Consider the following 18,510-nt stretch of genomic DNA (forward strand, 5'->3'; position numbering starts at 1 on the left):
TCCCAAGGCACATTTGTAGAATTGTTAGTATGCTAGTGTTGGACGCACGAGGGATGGAGAGTGTGTACAGCCATTCCTGGACGTTTGGTGGTTTATTTGCCTTAGCATTTTTAATGAGGTTCCCCACGGCAAATTGCAGAATTTTAAGAATTGACTCGGGATAAAGGCGACTATTTTTGTGATTGGATAGGAAAAATCTAAAATGTCCCTGGATCTAGAATGTTGCAATAACATTTTGCAATTTGGCTATTTGCACAGTGGACTTGCACGATGACTGTAACCAGAATTTGCACTCGGGGTGGGGGAGCCAACTAATCGGGTTGCTCGGAAAGCAGGGTGAAACTGCTAATCTCAGCCCGCGTTCCAAACAGCCTGCTTGCTGCTTCCCTTACATTTTCAGTTGTAACTTCCTTAAGGAGCCTGCCTTCCATCTTCGTGGCGGCCATTTTAGGACAGTATTTTGTTTGAATGAATGGGAAGCTGCGCAGTGCCCCGTTCATTCGAACAAAATACACTGCTCTCAGCACCGCTTGTTACTAGATTGGCAACCGGGGGTGCCAATAGTGTTGACACCAACTCTGGCATGCCGCATCTGGTGTTGACGCTTAATTAGACACTTGTGCCATAGTGTCTATTAAATTAGTAAAATCACCTGTGATCTGGTTCAGTGCAAAGTACTGCCCTGTGACAATGGCACAATGGATGGACCTCTTTACGAGTTTGGCAATAATTCTATTGGATTTACCTCCAAACTCCTTTACCATTACTGCCACTTGGTCCCACAGATTTACTGCGGGATTATGAGTGTGGTAGCAGGCAGTGTTGCAAGTCCCCATTTTTGAAGTCCATAGGACTCCATGGTGATTTTGTTTGATTAACCACAGGTGGTAATTCTGCCGATGTAAACCCGCAGATTTCTCTTCACTATTAACATGGATGATTTGTCTGCAGCTTTTTTACTGGAGGAAAATCATCCCCTGCCCTTCAGACTCATAATTCAGCAGTACAGCAGAGTGGCAAAAATGTGGCGTTAATGCAATAACTGCCACAGGGATGTCATTTGGGGGCCACCAGGGGTCGCCATTGCGACCCCTGAGGTCTCCCTTGCTACCCCTGTGGTCTCTCTTGCTACTGCTAAAAAGCATTTTTTTATTTTTTATTTTTTAAATTTAAGATCCTGGGCTGTGCCCAGCAGTACGTGGCTCTTTATTTTTGGAGGGACTGGCTTTCTTGTTCAGGCCTCTAAATAAACAGGGGGTTCCACAAGAGTAACACTGCGAGCAGTGACCCTAAATAAGAAAGAATAGGAATAACATATATTTTTTTTCTTTCTGGAATTCTATACAATAATTGCTCGACTCATTAAAGGTTCATTTCAGGCACACTTCAGTGGGTGAGTCACTGATTTAGTCTGTTCTTAAACACCTCAACTCAGCCTTTCATCCTTCCGGGGTCGATAAATGAGTACCAACACAGGTTCCATCAGTTCGCGTGATGTCACTTTGGGGTGGGTGTCAAATGACATCAGTTTCAGTGATGTCATCAGAGGTCACAGGTCGTATGGCATCACTTCCGCTACCCCTGGCATTTTGGTGAAATGACGTCCATGAACTGCCACTTTACCACTGTATGTACCCGCGTACTGCCGGACTTGTAATGAAGCCAAGTGTCTTTTATGCTTGTGCCTGGGCCTGAGAGTTTGTTTTCTGTGTCCATGGCGACTCATCCCATGTGCATAACACTAATACACACAGTTGGAAGACATCAATGACAGGTGGCTTTGAAGCTATGTTATGGCATGTTAATAGGCTTTTATACTTCAGCAATATGCCCCGGAGCCCATAGTTATAGGCCCGAACGAAGCCCGATTACTCGGTAATGACCCTGCGGCAAGGGGCATATTGCTATTAGTAGCCCGGCCCGCAAGATCGGGGTACTAATAGCATTCTTTTCTGTTCCGAGATGCTGCAGCGTTTCAGAACAGAAAAAAAAAATTCCACCGAAATGGCCGCCGGGAATGGGAAAACAGAGTCCATTTTCCCTTTCCATGGCAGCCATCGGGAGCGGATGCGCTGGGAATAGAAGTGTTTGCCGCACGTTCGCTCCTGAAAGAGGAGAAATCAGAAGGTAAGTGGGGTTGGGAGGATGGTGAGGGGGAGGAAAAAAACAACAAAAAAACAGTTAGGCCTTGACGGGATTCGAACCTGCATCAGAAGGCTCTGCACAGATGTCAAAGCGAGCACTCTACTCACTGTGCTATCAGACCAGATGATGGGGGCCTCCAGTCGTGTGGAGGCTCGGAGCGGGGATGTCCCTGATTTGAGCCTCCTCATTGGCTGAGGGGCTGCCACGCCCCCCAGCCGGGAACAAAGGAGTTGAATGCCGACCGAGGGATTCCCAGCTGGGTAATGCCCCGGCGAGGGCCAATCAGAATGTGTGTTACATTCTGCCGGTCTGATAGCACAGCGAATAGAGCGCTTGCTTTGACATCTGTGCAGAGCCTGCTGACGCAGGTTCAAATCCTGGCAGTGCCTAACTCAGCCTTTCATCCCTCCGAGGTTGATAAATATGCAACACACACCATGGGTAATAATAAGCAGCGCTCCGATACCTGAGGGTTCGTAGCGCTATATACATGCTAAATTATTATTATAATTATTATCAGCATGCATAATGGGTGGAAAGAACTGACGTTTCACCCACATGCTCAACGGAGAGGCCCTGGACTCTGAAAAGGGCGAGCGGGAGACATGGTGTTCAATGTTAAGGAGGATCAGGACCAACCCCTTGGTCCTCACTGCCTGTTAGTGGGTGTGGTGAGGACTAATGGAGCCAACGATTGCATCTTGCATTATTTCATGGCGAGCAAATTTGACCTAGCCTTGCACGGAAGCATCCATGTTGTTGGTATTGAGGGTCTAGTAACGCCTTGCCACATAAAACACTGCCCTGTCCACTTAGGAAACTAGGCACTGTTGAGCACTTGTGTGGGGAGTTGAAGTGGTTTCAACCTGTCTTTTTCCTCCTATCATTCAAACGCATCTTTGATGAGCTGCTTGATTCGGAGAGAGAAGATGAAATACAACTGCTCAGGGTTATTGAGGTCAGAGTGGTGGCCAGTGTCACCCTCCCTCCCTCCCAAGGGTGTAACAGACCCCTGTGCAGCTCCTGCGGTGTAGGTGCTCCCCAGCCTTTAAGACCCCCCTCAGACGTGGCCAGTCGTTTGTTTCCAGGGTGTGGGGATTTTGCAGGAGGGCCCTTTCAGTTGATGTTCTTGACAGGCCTCCATTTTGAGAGAGTGCTTCATCTCTGACAGGCGAGGACTAGGCAGATAATAAAGAAGCATTGGGCTGTATTGGAAAGTCACATCACCGGGAAAGAGGCCCGCGGGAGGCCCGCGACCAGGCGTCGGCTCTGATTACTGCTCTTGCGCTTCTCTGACTGCCGCCCAGGGAGAGCCCAGCGGCGCAATCGGATTGGCAAATGCACCTGCTCCAATTCAAGGCTACATAAAGAGGAGTCAATGGTACAATTAAATTAAGCAAATGTGACCTTGAAGTGGTGGCGCGGGATCCCGAGTTCCACCCCAGGGTGCCATGAGATTTTCAGCGACTTTTTATGGTGCAGTGGAGCAGGCGGTGGGGTTAAAAGTTCCTCTTTGTGCAGAATGTGAATGAAAAAATGTGATTCTGCCCCCTTTTACTATTCTTCGTTAGTTTCTCCCATACTCTGCTCCCAGCACCTCTACAGGGTAATTCCCCAGGAAGTTAGGGGTTTACCCTCTAAGGTTGGAACAGGAGATGTAAACCAGTCTTGAAACCTTTGCAATAATCTGTTCTGGTTTGATGGCTTTTTTGTGTTCTCTTGGCACAGAATATTGTCCTCACGCTTGTGGGCCCGAACATAGCGTGCAGGTGAATAACATCGGAGTAGGTGGGCGGGGTCGGGTGCATATTAACAAATCTTCAGCAAACCATCCAGGACTTATCCAACAAAAAAGAAGGGAACACCCCCAGTCTCGAGTCTGGTATTAGTGCAGGCTAACTGCGTGGAACGAATCATACCAGCCCTGATGTGGCAGTAGGCTGCTGTAAAACCAGCTGATGGCACCACTTCAGCAGCCAAAAAATGACATCCCAAATCACTCGCAACCAAAATACCATGGAAACTGGAAGGTCAATCCAAAATCCCCTGTCAACTGGAAAGTCAATCCAAAATCAATCCAAAATCCCATGGCAACTGGAAGATCAATCCAAAATCCCATAGCAACTGGAAGGTCAATGCAAAATCCAATGTCAACTGGAAGGTCAATCCAAAATCCCATGGCAACTGGAATGTCAATCCAAAATCCCATGTCAACAGGAAGGTCAATCCAAAATCCCATGCCAACTGGAAGGTCAATCCAAAATCCCATGGCAAATGGGAGGTCAATCCAAAATCCCATGCCAACTGGAAGGTCAATTCAAAATCCCATGGCAACTGGGAGGTCAATCCAAAATCCCATGGCAACAGGAAGGTCAATCCAAAGTCCCATGGCAACTGGACATTCAATCCAAAATCTCATGGCAACTGGAAAGTCAATTCAAAATCGCACGGCAACTGGAAGGTCAATCCAAAATCCCACGGCAACAGGAAGATCAATCCAAAATCCCATAGCAACAGGAAGATCAATACAAAGTCCCATGGCAACTGGAATGTCAATCCAAAATCCCATGGATACAGGAAGATCAATCCAAAATCCCATGGCAACAGGAAGATCAATCCAAAGTCCCATGGCAACTGGAAGGTCAATCCAAAGTCCCATGGCAACTGGAAGGTCAATCCAAAATCCCATGACAAGTGAAAGGTCAATCTAAATTCCCATGTCAACTGGAAGGTCAATCCAAAATCCCATGGCAACTGGAAGGTCGACGGACCCAGCAATCTGCTGCTCGCAGTGAAGAACACTGTTGCTGAGTCTGGAATGATGGTCATTTGTGTCACTGCACACGTGCAGGACAAAAGGGGTGACTTACCCCGGGTGGGGCTTGCTGTGCGGACCTTGTGTCCACTGAAAAAGCTATTGCTGCTTAAGTGACTGTTCATCGCACAAATCAAGTTGCCAGCCAAGAAGCATTTTCAAAACACAAGTTTGTATAACCTCACACCTGAGGGGAGGTGGGGGGACCAAACAGGCAGAAAACAACATGCATTAAGCCTCTTTTGCGTGTCTGTGTTCTGCCTCCTTGGACATATATCGGATGTGTTTAGGCATTGGCTACTGAAATGGTCAAAAGACCTGTGGGCGTTCATCGGCCTCCTTGCGTTGATGACGGTGCCTTATGCCGCTCCCATTGTTCGTGCTGTCTTGTCCTGTTATGCCTTTAGCAGGTAGATAAGCGTACTCTGCATTATTTGGTTTGATATTTCCTAACATAGAGATCATCTGTTTTACTGTGTTCCAGAAACCTTGACTCTAATGTTATTTTCTTTGATGTACTGTGATTATTACCTTTTTCACTGCAACCTGTATTAATACCTCCTCGTATGTATGTATACTAAGCTGTCTTGAAAAGCGCCCAGATACCTTAGGGTGCGGCGCGCTGTACAAATAATAAACAAACAAACAAACTCTGAGATATGTATGCCTGGCAATAAAGACTGCTAATATTGACCCCCTCTCCTCTTTTATGCTGTGTACTCTCAGCTGGTGCTGTTTTCTGGGAAGCTGAACACCATTGCTGCCATCGTGACCATCTTCTTCCTGCTTGTGTACGCGGCAGTGGACATCGCTTGCCTGGCCCTGGAATGGGCTTCAGCACCCAACTTCAGGTACTGTACAGACAAAGTTCAAGGAACCCTCCAGTGCTGGCATGACAAAAGGTTTACCCCAAAGGTGCACAGCTTTGTTCTTACTTGTTTCTCAATATTTTACTCCACGTTCAGAAATGTTTCACACACAAACACAAAGCCTGCATCTTACATTTCTGAAATTGGTTTATTTCTCTGGCACACAGAAGCTACCTTACTGGTGATAGCATGTAATCCCACCTCCCCCCACCGGCTGTAAAATTCGTTTATGTTATAGATGCAGGCTCGGACTGGCCCACAGAGCAATACCTGAATGGCCAATCCATGGGATAGCTTTCTGGGCCAAACACTTATGTTTTCTTTACCCTTGATGCACAGTTACTGTGCAGCAAGGGTGAAGTGAAGCAAACACAATACGCTTTATTACCTGGCTTGACTTGCCTACATTGAATGTAGGCTATTGTAGCCAGGTAATAACAATTCTCTTTACTGTACCCTTGGTGCAAAGTTAGTGTGCATTAAGTGTAACTCAAACAGGATTAGTGTTATTACCTGGGTAGACCTGCCGCCAGTCTACATATACGTTTTTACTGTGGCCTGGCATTTTTTACTTGGTATCAAGGGTAATGCAAACATTAGAACTGTTATTACGTGGATAGACTGGCCTACACATAATGTGGGCCAGTCCAGTCACCCAATAACACTTATATTTGCTTTACCCTTGGTGCCAAGTAAGAAATACCATTCCACGTTAAGAAAGTATATGCAGACTTGCACTACTGTCAGACTGCATATACTTTCCTAATGTGGCATTGCATTTTTTACTTGGCATCAAGGGTAAAGCAAAAATAGATGTTATTACATGGCTAGCTTGGTCTGTGGTATCAGTGTTTATTTACATTCTTACTATGGCATTGCATTTTCTACGTTTTACTTGACATCAAGGCGAAAGCAAACATGCTAAGTGTTACGTGGCTAGACTGGCTTACATTAATGGCTCCAATCTAGCTATATATTCTTTGTGTGTCCTTGCATTTTTGCACTTTGCATCAAGGATAAAATCAAACATAAGTGTGATTACTTGGTAAACTGACCTATCTTGGTATATCCAGTTTGTATATACTTTCTTTCTGTGACATGGCAATTTTGGACTGGCTGGGAGCACTTATATCATAAGACTGGCACATATTGGTGCAGCAAGCATGGACAAATATGGGCATGCCAATATGACATGTTTTTATACTGGCATATGTTGTGGGCAATTGCATAGGAACATGAATTGGAAAATGGCCTGTGCTAACATACAACATTACCATAAAATGCACAAGTTTAGCCCATTATTTGAACCATTTTCTTGGGGCAAATCCCCCCTCAAACTTCCCTTTGTTTGATTTGGGCTCCCTTGCCACACACGTATTTTAGGTGCATACAGTTATGCTCCTCCAGTGCAAAACTTCACCACCTGCCACTGTCCTCATCCTAACAGCTCTGTCTCCATTGTGCAGCGGCACAGGGTTTGAAGCAAGGGCTGCAAAGCCCCACTAATCTCTGGCCCTTTATTTTTGATTTTTATACCATCATCATCATCATATAGCTCATTCCCAGGGCAGAGCATGAATCGGTACAAGAGCGCTCTGGCAAAACTTGCCTTGCCAGAATGCTCCACCCTGAAGCCTCAAACACTTGGATAGCCCAGCCAACCCCAGCCAACCCCAAATATGCTCCACCAGCTTTCTCCCACAGGCGGGCTTCAGTTAACTCGCACAAGTGAGACTGAGGGCCTGATTCACATGCGCATTTTACAATAAACGCTCTGTGAATCAGGCCCTGAATGTTTAACTTAAGAGCTCTGTACAGAAACAGCCCATGCCTCACATCCCATGCATATGGCCATATAAGTCTTGTGATTTACAGACATTTCTCTGTTAGGTTGAGTTTTCAGACAAATGAAAAGAACAGAGAGCCCAACTTGCATTACTCACTCGAAAGTTTTTTTTTTTGCTGAATCACTATCACAGACATATTTCAAATGTATAAATGCTGAACCCATAGGCATGCATCATTACACTTTGCCGAAACCATACCCTTACCCAGAAATAAATTGGTTCACACATTGTCAAGTGTTGGCAATAAAAGGCCGTAGGTTTTTATTGTACAGATATGGTTATGCCAATAACAATAATCACATATCATAAGATTATAAAAAATACTTTTGGGCACTGGGTCTTGGGGTTACCCCCTCTGGCCCGTGCTCGCCTTCTTATGTCCCACGACTTGTTGTGGGCACCGCACAGTGCCCTGTACTTCTTTTCCTTTGTTTTTCTCCCTTATTTGTAGGGTGGGATGGTTTTGTGGTAAAGAAGCAAAGGTTTGGAAGGCACTGAGTAGACAGTGCACCTCCTGTGCGTTTGGGTCCCCGTTCAGGGTCCACAAACTGATTGTGTTTTCTCAGAGCATGCCGCTCTGTATTTATAAGACCCAGGGGAGCCCTGGGTCTTTGATGTGTATAGTAGTGGAGGCTGTTAAGTGTCAGCCCCCGGCCGGGTAGCCGACTATCTGGCCCCCCTGAGGGGCAGGTCTTTGAACCTGATCCCTGCCTGGCTGTTGGTTTCCTTAGGTGCTTAGCACCTAGTTGCGTGAAGGAAGGGTGAGGTGATTGCTCACACCTCACCCTTCCTCAGCTTTGCGCAGGACAGACTGCGTGTCTCTTTGACTAGGAGGGGGAGGAGAGGAGCAGAGAGGGGGAGAGGACGTGCTGCCCCTCTCCAGGCCTGCTGATGGTAACAGCAGTTACCCTGCCTCGCTTTGTGAGGCACTGCAGCATTGCCCATAAATGCTGAACCCATATGCATGTATCATTATACTTTGCCGAAACCATACCCTTACCCAGAAATAATTTGGCTCACACATTGTTTGTCAAGTGTTGGCAATAAAAGGCCGTAGGTTTTTATTGTACATATATGGTTATGCCAATAACAATAAACACATATCATAAGATAATAGTTTAGTTTAGCATAATAAACAATACTTTTGGGCACCGGGTCTTGGGGTTACCCCCTCTGGCCCGTGCCGCCACACGTGGGCAGGTTGACGGCTGACCGCGTTCCCCCAAAAGTATCTCCCATTTACAGCCCCTAGAGGCTAGAGTTGCTGTAATTTCTCGAAAGAAATGTTCCATGCCCTTGATAGATAAGTGAATGCCGTCTTTGTGAAAAAGGTCCGAATCACCCAGTGTAATGGCTGGGTGCTTTATGAAGCCCAGTCCTCTTGCTGTGCAGAATATTTCTAGCCCCCTGTAGATTTTTCGTCTGGAAATGTCTACAGATTTGTAGCAATTTGCCCCTTGCCATTACTTTCTAGGCAGGATGGCTGAGAAATATATTTCCGTTCCTTTCCAATTGTGTGCGATGCCTGCAAGGGAGTCGCACATGTCCTCGAGTAACTGCCTCCTCCCCACTGATACAAGGTCATTGCCCCCTGAGTGGATGATCAGGAATTCTGGGGGATCCCTGTATGCGAACAGTTCTGCTAATGTTTCATGGATGTCTGCCCATCACAGGCCTCTGTAGCCCCACCATGATGAAATGGTGTTCGTGAATGGTGGCCTTTCCTAGGTCTCCTCTGCCCATCGGCCTGTCCTGAAGATAAAAGAGTGGCCGACTATCCAGGCTGATTGAAGCGCCCTTCTCCCTTCGCCTGGTGTTTCTGTATGAAGGGAGGGAGAAAGAAAGGGTGAGGGTGGCTGGCTATATTATTTGCGGTCTAATGTATCTTTTGTAGCAATCTGATTTCCAACCCCCTATGTTTTTCAGATGTTGGGGGGCTAAACCTCCCTGACATGCTGAGGTGGCGGCACCTATTCTGAAGGAATGGGTGCCGAAACCCTTGGGGTCACATCCTGGATTGTTGATTGCTTTCATCAGCGCCCCTTTAAATTGGTAGCGGCTTAGTGCCAACGCATCCTTGTGGATCAAAAACCTCCCCCCAACCTTGGGTCTTTGCGCATAGTAAAGATTGGTGATACATACCGGGCAGTTTACTACTTCATCAATACAACAAATATTGATGGTTCTTTTTGCCCCAGTTTTCGATTGTTGTACTTCTATGCTGATGCTCTCCTGTCTGACCCTGACTTCCATGACGCCCAGGCCGTTGCTGGCCTTGGTGCTGGAAGCAATAAGTTCACCCACTCGAAAAGCCCCGAAGTATGCCAAGAAAAAGGCTGTTCTGAACAGTAAGATCTCATATGGATGCCAACATATGGCCTCCAGCTGGTTTGCAATTTGAACCAGTTTGCAGAAATCAAGGGGGCGGCGGGTGGGTCCTCTATTCTGCCCCACCCTTTTAATGCATCAGTAATGAGGGGACTTTGTGTGGGGTCTGAATCACCCTGTATTTTAGGAAAGTAAGAGATTGCGACTAAATGTCTTTTAGCCCAGTCCCTCTTAAAGCCCTGTTCATGTGCCCATTTTAAAAATGTTTCTATGTCTTTAATCATTATTAACTCTACGTGTTTTATGCCTGTGGCTTTAAAAACTGTTTGTAAGCACTTTCTGTATTGCGCTGCGGTGGTGATTGCCAGCGCTTTCCCTGCCATCTCCGTGAGGAAACTTAGGGTGGTGTTGACACCCGTCTTTGAGGTGTCTGGTTCTCGTTGGACATCCCGGCCTTGGTTCTCTGGCACTGGCGTTGATGCCGTTATATTTTTGGCACCCGTATTTGAGGTGCCTGGTCATGTTGTGCATCCCGGCCTGGGCTCTCTGGCGCTGGCGTTGATGCTGTTATTTTTGATTTCCCATTATTTCCCAGCATTCCGCTGGTACTGGCGTCATCTGTTCCTGGGCGTGCAGCGCTAGCTCACGGAATCTTGGCCACTGGAAGCGAGATAAAGCACCTGCAATGTTATTATCTGCCCCAGCAATGTGCTTAGCTTTGATCACAATGTTTTCTTGGAGAGTGACTGCTGTGATGGCTCGTAGGACTTTTAGTACTAAGGGGCATTTGGTAGACCTTCTGTTGATGGAGCCTACTACTGCCATGTTTTCGCACCATACCCAGAGTTCCGTGTTAGCGAGATGCCTGCCCCAGATGTGTAATGTTAGCCAGATGGGAAATATTTCTAGGAGGGTGATGTTTTTTGTCCACCCTGCCTGTTGCTATGAGTCGGGCCAGTGTCCTGCCACCCACTCTGTGTCTAGTATGGCTCCAAACCCCTTGCTTCCGGCTGCATCGGTGAAAAGGACTCTTTTTGTCCATGTATTCACAGGTGTTCGCCACAGCGAGGTCCCGTTGAAATTTTTAAGGAAATTCTCCCAAACTTCCAGATCTTGTTTCACCTCTGTGCCTAGTCGAATGTGTAGGTGGGGTTTGGAAAATGATTTGATTTTCAGTTCCAGGCTTCTGGAAAATATCCTCCCTTGAAGAATTATTCTGGCAGCGAAATTGAGACTGCCTGCTAAAGACTGAATTTCTTTGACTGTGCCCTTGTCTTAAGTTATCAGGGCTTGTGTCTTCTCTAAGAGTTCTGCGATTTTTGTATTCGGTATCTTGCATAGTCTTTGTGCAGAGTCAATTTCAATGCCCAGGAAAATTATGTTGGTGGCTGGTTTGGTCGTTTTTTCTTTTTCTAAAGGTATGCCCCAGTGTGCGGCCATTCCTTCTAGCTTCGCCAGTGCCCTGTTGCATTCCTCTGAGTTTACTGGGCCTATGACCATAACATCATCTAGGTAGTGAACTACTTTGCTCCCTGGTCTCTGTTTTTGAAAGGCCCATTGAAAAAAGGAGCTGAACTGCTCAAATAGGGCGCAGGACACTGCACACCCCATTGGAAGGCATCTGTCTACAGAGAATTTGTTGTTAAAAGTGAAACCTCACCGTTGCTGGGAGTCTGGGTGGACTGGCAATAATCTGAAAGCAGATTCAATGTCTAGTTTGGCCATCAGGGCATTCCTGCCGCATTCCTGGATGAGTCTTACCGCCTCTTGGAAGTGTGTTGGATACCGCAGATTCCGTGTGCGGAATGCCGTCGTTTAGGGATAGGCCGTTGGGGTAGGATAAATGGTGGATTAGTCTCATTTTTCCTGGCTCTTTTTTACGGACCAGTCCCAGCGGTGATATTATGTACTCTTTGAGGGGCATATGGTCCCAGGGACCAGCGATCCTGCCTAAAGGCAGCTCTTTCCTGATTTTGCTTTCCACTATTTGGGGGTTGTTCCTGGCAGATTTTAGGTTCAGTGGCATGTTCTGTGACCCTGAGCCCTGAAATGGTATAATAAAACCTTTGGAGAAAACCTGTCAAATATTTTCGCTGGTTTCTCTGTCTGGGTAGTTCAATAGCGCATCTCTAAAGTTGTATGGGTTAATTGGTGTACTACCTGGGGCCAAAACTGTGGTTGAAACAGCGTGGTTAGCACTAGTTTTTTGGGTTTTTGGCTGGCAATCTGGTGCAGTTGCTTGCTGCGTGGTCACCTTTGCAGTTTGTGCAAGTGTGTTTGTACCAGCATTCCTTCCCCCAAGAACATTGTTTTTTTCCAAAATTCCTGCATGGAGTATTGGCTTTTGAACCATGGTTTTTGTTTTGCTTTTGGGTATTGGACTTAGCCGCCCATGGCTGATTCTTCTGAAAAGGCTCTTCTCCCTTTTTATGCTTTTCATTATCGTTATTTCTGGGACCTGTGTTTTTGGTATTTTTGGAGGGGGTCGGGGAGGCCTCTTCCTCTGTGGGTGTTCCGCATTTAATGTGTACAAATCATTTTGGACCTCGTCCCATTCTATGGCTGGCCTCTCTGACATGCTTCTCCTAAATCTGATGTCATATGCTAGCCAGGTCTTCCCCTTCTGTGCGACTTTCACCTCTCTTATTTTATTCATGTAGGCCCATATTTTTCTCCCATCGTGTGGGAATCTTTCCTCATAGATTGTTGCTAAAATGGCGAAGGCTTGGAGCCAGTTGTCCCAGTTCTGTTCTACCTGGGCGTTTCTGGCTATGGCTTTCTCCTCTATCTTTTTAGGGTCTCTAAAAGCATCTTTTCCTTTGCGCTGGGCTTCTATTAAAGAAAAGATTTCTATGAATTCTTTGACCCATAAGGCATCTTTTATATCTGTTCAGTATTTCAGTCTGGAAAGATTTCATTTTTAGTTCTATTTGGGCATTGCAAATTGTTGCTATGTCTGTTGGATTGGTGTTGTTCTGCCCCGTTTGCCCTACTGTAACTGTATTGGGAGTTGACTATGCCTTCAGAGCCCCTGTTGGGCCTGCCGTGATTGCTGTTGGAGCAGCTGTGGGGGCAGTCGTTGGTGCAGCTGGTACTCGTGTCTGTGCTGTGTCTGGAGATGGGATAGTTTGGATTGTTGCTGGTGCAGGGGGGGTCATTGATATGTTAGGTTCTAAAGGTATGTTGAGGTTTGCTGCCCCTTGTTCCCCTGTTTGCGGTAATTGCTTCTCCCTCATTTCCCTTTATAACTTTTGCATTTCAGACATGCTCTCGCACAATTTTGCCAGCTTTTTATTACATTTTTCGGGGCCATCCGTCACTTTCTGTCTCTTTGCGGGTGTAGTGACGTCGCCTTGGGTGGGTGGCATGGTTATCCCATCCCTTGGTAGGCCGTAAATATTCTCTCTTACCCAAGGCCAACTGTATTGCTCTGCTGCTTCTATGGCTGCTAAAATGTGTGGGGACTTGGGTTTTTGCGCTGTTGTGCTGGTATCCCGTGATTTTCGATTGGGACCCATGTCTCCTTTTTTACCTGTTTTGATAGAAAGAAATGTTTAGTGCGTGCTTCTTTCTGTGAAGCCAATTCTGCACTGTTCTAAAAATATTGACCTTCCTTCTCTTGTTTGTCTGCAATAGTTGCTTTATAACAATAATTTTGCACTTGTATCGCGCTACGAAAATTCAGGTATCTGAGTGCTGCTTAATATTGCCCCCGGCGTGTGGTGCTCATTTATCGACCTCAAAGGAAGAAAGGCTGAATTTGGCCCCGGGATTCGAAACTGCGTTTAGCTGTTTCTGTATGGATGTCAATAATGTGCGCACTACTCACTGTGCCACTTGAGCACTCTTTATAGTGTTGCAAATGCTTCACCCCTCTATGCAAAATGTTGTTTCCCGTGTTGGGAAAGTGTCTAAAGATGTCATAATATTGCACCCAGATTGCCTGTTAACTAGTAATACAAGAAGGCCCTCCCTGGGGCTATTTCTGACGCTTCTTAGCTGGAATTTTTCGATTTCCCGGGACAATCTCTCCTTTAGCTCTTGTGCTTGCATAAGCCTGGCCGGGCAGCACGTGTCCAGCGTCCTGCCTGGGGAGCGGCTGACTGCGGATGTTTATTTTGACCTACTCACGTAGAAAAACAAAGTTCTAATCTGCTCGACGGGACCCGGCGTGGCAGCTTACCTTGTAAAAGAAAGACGTGTGCTTGAAAACGCCGCCACCTACGCCGAGCCGTGCTGCAGGGTTTTCTCAGCTCTGCTTAGGTAATTGTTCCTGCCGCTTCTCCGCAATTCTTCCCAGGAGACTTTGTTTTTGTAAACAAAATTGTTCGCCGCTCGCTCTCGGTGAGTTGAACAGGTCAATGTTCAAAAAGGAAAAAGACGCGGCGAAATGCAGCAAACTTTTAAAAGGCAAATTACCAAAGGTTTGGAAGGCACTGAGTAAACAGTGCACCTCCTGTGTGTTTGGGTCCCCGTTCAGGGTCCACCAACTGATTGTGTTTTCTCAGAGCATGCCGCTCTGTATTTATAAGATCCCTGGGTCTTTGATGTGTATAGTAGTGGGGGCTGTTAAGTGTCAGCCCCCGGCCGGACAGCCGACTATCTGGCCCCTCGGGGGGCAGGACTTTGAACCTGATCCCCGCCTGCCTGTTGGTGTCCTTCGGTGCTTAGCACCTAGTTGCATGAAGGAAGGGTGAGGTGATTGCTCACACCTCACCCTTCCTCAGCTTTGTGCAGGACAGACTGTGTGTCTCTATGACTAAGAGCGGGAGGAGGGGAGAAGAGGGGGAGAGGACGTGCTGCCCCCCTCCAGGCCTGCTGATGGTAACAGCAGTTACCCTGCCTCGCTTTGTGAGGCACTGCAGCATTGCCCAAAAGGTTTTAATTCTTAGGTTCCCAAAATGCTCTTTGTTTGTATGCAGATTGCCAGGGTTGGATTCCTTGAAGAGATAGGCTGCTGATCGACCTAGGCTGGGGCTTCGCCTAGCAGCCCTGCCCACATAGTGCATTTGCCGCACAAAGCGGGGAGAGAGGGCGGCGTTTCCAGAGGGACTTTTTTTCTCCATTTCCAGCACTGCTCATTCCAAACAGTCCCTCTGAGCCTCTGTCTGACTGATCCTTGCAGCCGGAGGGAGATTTGCAACCCATGAGAGAGCTGGGGACAGGCATGTTGTGTGCTGTGAGCCAGCTGTTGGCTCTTCCAACATGGCACTCAAGCAAGATCATTTTTCCCATAGTGCATGTCTCAAACTTGTTCCTGTACCGAATATGAAAGAAGTTCAGCCGTTAAGAAGTTTTGTTTCAGGAAGTCAAAGGGCACCCCGTCTCGGTTCTCTGATTTATCCCACATGTGTCTGACTGTACCCCCCTGTTTTCAGAATGGATTAGCCCGTTCCCGCCCATATATTCCTCTTTGGTTTCAAAGCGATTTCTGAGTCCCTGGTTGCATTGCAGCATTACCTCGCTTTCGGAATGCGTAGGTCCATACCTGTCAACCATTTGAGTTGGCAAGGTGGGTAAAAAATGAGGATTTTGTTTTTGCGGGTGAGAGCTCCGTTGACGTCTGTAGGCGGCAAGGGGATTGGCGGGTGAGTCTCCTGAGTCTATGGTGGCTGTCACCCACAAATAGCTGGTGAGTGAACAGGTATGTGAGTCCAAGATGGCCGCCCTGTTAGTTCCCTCGGTTTTATGCAATGATTGCAACTCTGCAGGACATTGAGGTAGAAAGGCATTGCCATAGAGATGCAGAGCTGCTGTCTCCTGATTCTATGGTGGTTTAGCACATTGGTGGACTATTGCTTTGATGCTGGAGTTCTTCATTCACATATGCATTTGACTTCAAAAGGAATCCAGTGGATTTGTGGCCTTCTCTCGAAGTCAGCCAGTAAATGACGGGGGATCTGTTCTGCCGCAGTAGTCTGGACACGCTCAGCAGAACCCAGAGATGGAACACGCATGCACAGGCGTGCATGCCATACTGGTGAGTTGCCAAACGAAGGACCAGGAGTGAACTAATGGTGCCAGTGAGGCATAAAATGGACCGGTCACCCTACGAAACTCCCTCTGGCCAAACGATTACCAACTACCACAAAAAGGGGACAATAAGGGCACGCAGTGGTGTAAATGCAAGGAGTGGATGCTCCTGTATGTGGCAAAGAACCAGGAACTGGTCCAACCAGGAAACAGCCTTTAGACGATTGACCAGCGGGCTTAATGTTGGGTCCTTGGAAAAGAATCTACCTGCAGGGTCCAGCCGAGCCTCTGTGCGACCGCGGCTTGAGTGAGTGCACTGCGTACATTCCAGAGACGACGACCTTCAAGGATGTCCTTCTCTCTATGCCAGTAACAAATGGAAGTGCCCAAGATGCCATTGACATGAAATTTATGGAACTTTCCTCAAGGCAAGGTGCCAGGATTTCTTTGTGGCCCGGTTTACATTAGACTGTAATTAAATGGAGTGGGGCGATGCGAACGAGAGGGAGGGCCAAGGAGCGAGAAAGGGAAGGAGGGAAGGGGAGGGAGCCAGTCTCAGGGAAGTCGCATTTGTTAATGCTGGAAGATCGTATCATCGGTCATGCTGGGGACTCTGCAGCCGACAAATGGTGGATAGCCGAGACATTTCTGTATAGTGCCTCATAATGTGATGGCCAGTTTCTAAGCGCTCCCAATTTAGGCAGAGGACGGAAATGAGTCCCTTGAGGATAAGGGATTTTTCCCAGGATCACAGAGTCTGGTCAAGGAAATAGGCCAGGATGTATACTTTCTGCTGAATACCGGAGTTCTGGAACACATATTTTCTACTAAAGCATACCCACTGGTTTCTACCAAACTTAGGGTGACCAGATTTAAAACAAAAACAGGGCGATAAACCTAGAAGCGAGACTACACTTTTAGCTCACTTAAACACAAAAGAAGAACTAAAACACAAAAAGGACTCAGATTAAACTGCTTTCCTGCTTTTATGGCTGTGGCCTGTTACGGCCAAAGTACGGGTGGGGGGGCGGGTGTTCAGGAGTCACAGAACTTTCTTTGGAGGAAAGAGCACAGGGTTGAAGGGGGAGGAAATGGGGATGTGAAAAGCAAGCAGGGGCGGGGGGCCGGGCCTGATTTCGGGATTTGTTCATCCTTTCTCTGCAAAAAATGGGACCGTAGCCACCCGTCCCTCCAATCCCGGGACAGGGTTTTAAAACTGGAAACACTCTAAGGACGCTGGGACCAAGGGGCAAACAATACCAGAACAGTCCTGGAAAAACTGGGGCATCCGGTTACCGTAACTAAACTGCATTTGCTCAACCGTACCACATCTTCAAAGTAGACCACACCCCTTTGTGACAGAGGCCGCCATGCGGTCACACACCTACACCCCTGATGGCTCTTCACAGATTTCCGTATCCCGATTAAGGCTGGAGCTCTTTCGCAAGATGAGGAATCTGTGGCAGAAAGGTGTCAATGTAAAAATAAGATTCATCAAGGTGGCCACCACAGGTTTGCTATAAGAATCCAACAAAAAATCACCTGTTATAGCGATTCCTCAACTTGCTGAGGTGGCAAACCTCTGTCCTTCAGTTTGGGTGCTACCAAGTTCATTAAAAATACTACAAGGGGGGGCAGGGTTAAACTTTGCTAACATTCAAATGAGAGGCCCACCTAGACACCATAGAACTAGCTGGAGCACATCAGGGTCATTTTATTCCAAATCTAAATTGCACGCAGGAACCACCAACATTCACATTTACGCGCTGCAGGCTCCCTTGCATGCCGTCTTAAACCTTCAAGTGGAGGGGAGAAGGAAAGAGTAAAAGCAAGTGAAACCCACTTTCACTGTTTGCTTTTACCCTCCTTCTTGTGAAAAAGTAAATGCCGCGTGCAAGTACGCTTGCAGATGTTGTTTACCAATGGTTGCTATGGAATCCGCCTAGTTTTGACCAGGTGCAGACCCGAGGCGGATCCCATATGAATCCATTCATTATACGTCTGCATGGAAACCTCGCCACGAGGTGAACTGGCGCGACTAGAGTGGAGCGCACCGCAGAGATCTTACCGTCTTTCTGTGCTTCTCCTCGTCACTGCTTCAAACTTTGGGGACACAGTAAACAGTAAAGGAAAACGCCTCACTTTTCCACTTCTGTTTAACACGCCGGCCCATTTAAAATGAGGCTGTACATTTTACATCATGAAACCTTGCTGCCAGTGCGCATCAACCTCCGACCAGGTCCAAATATGGACCTGCAAATACGGACTGCTGAAGTAGTCGGTGCTGCCGGCATGAAGATGTTGTCCTTCTCGGGAGGATAGCTCGGGGGCAACGTACTCCCCTTGGAAGCAAGACGACACAGAGCACCACAGGCTCGATCCCCGAGTCCGCGCTTAGAAACCTCTGGGTGTTAGGCACGTTATAAATAACCTATCATATCGTATCAGCAGGGGCGAGGTAAATAGTTCGGGTAGAGTGGCGGATGGAGTTGTGGTGTGGCGATGGAGAGACCGAAGGCACACGTGCGTCAGG

At 47.3% G+C, this 18,510-nt stretch overlaps 1 protein-coding gene across 1 annotated transcript in view; it reads left to right on the forward strand.

Moving 5' to 3' along the window:
• Positions 1-18,510, forward strand: part of LOC138491168 (solute carrier family 12 member 9-like) — a 1,232,896-nt gene that overhangs the window by 917,743 nt on the left and 296,643 nt on the right. Inside the window, exon 9 of the mRNA XM_069617543.1 lies at positions 5,687-5,811. Coding sequence (XP_069473644.1) covers positions 5,687-5,811 — 125 coding nt within the window. The remainder of the gene's footprint in view (positions 1-5,686; positions 5,812-18,510) is intronic.

This window comes from Ambystoma mexicanum, chromosome 10, assembly GCF_040938575.1.
Source record: "Ambystoma mexicanum isolate Mex_15411 chromosome 10, UKY_AmexF1_1, whole genome shotgun sequence".
Classification (NCBI taxonomy): Eukaryota; Metazoa; Chordata; class Amphibia; order Caudata; family Ambystomatidae; genus Ambystoma; species Ambystoma mexicanum.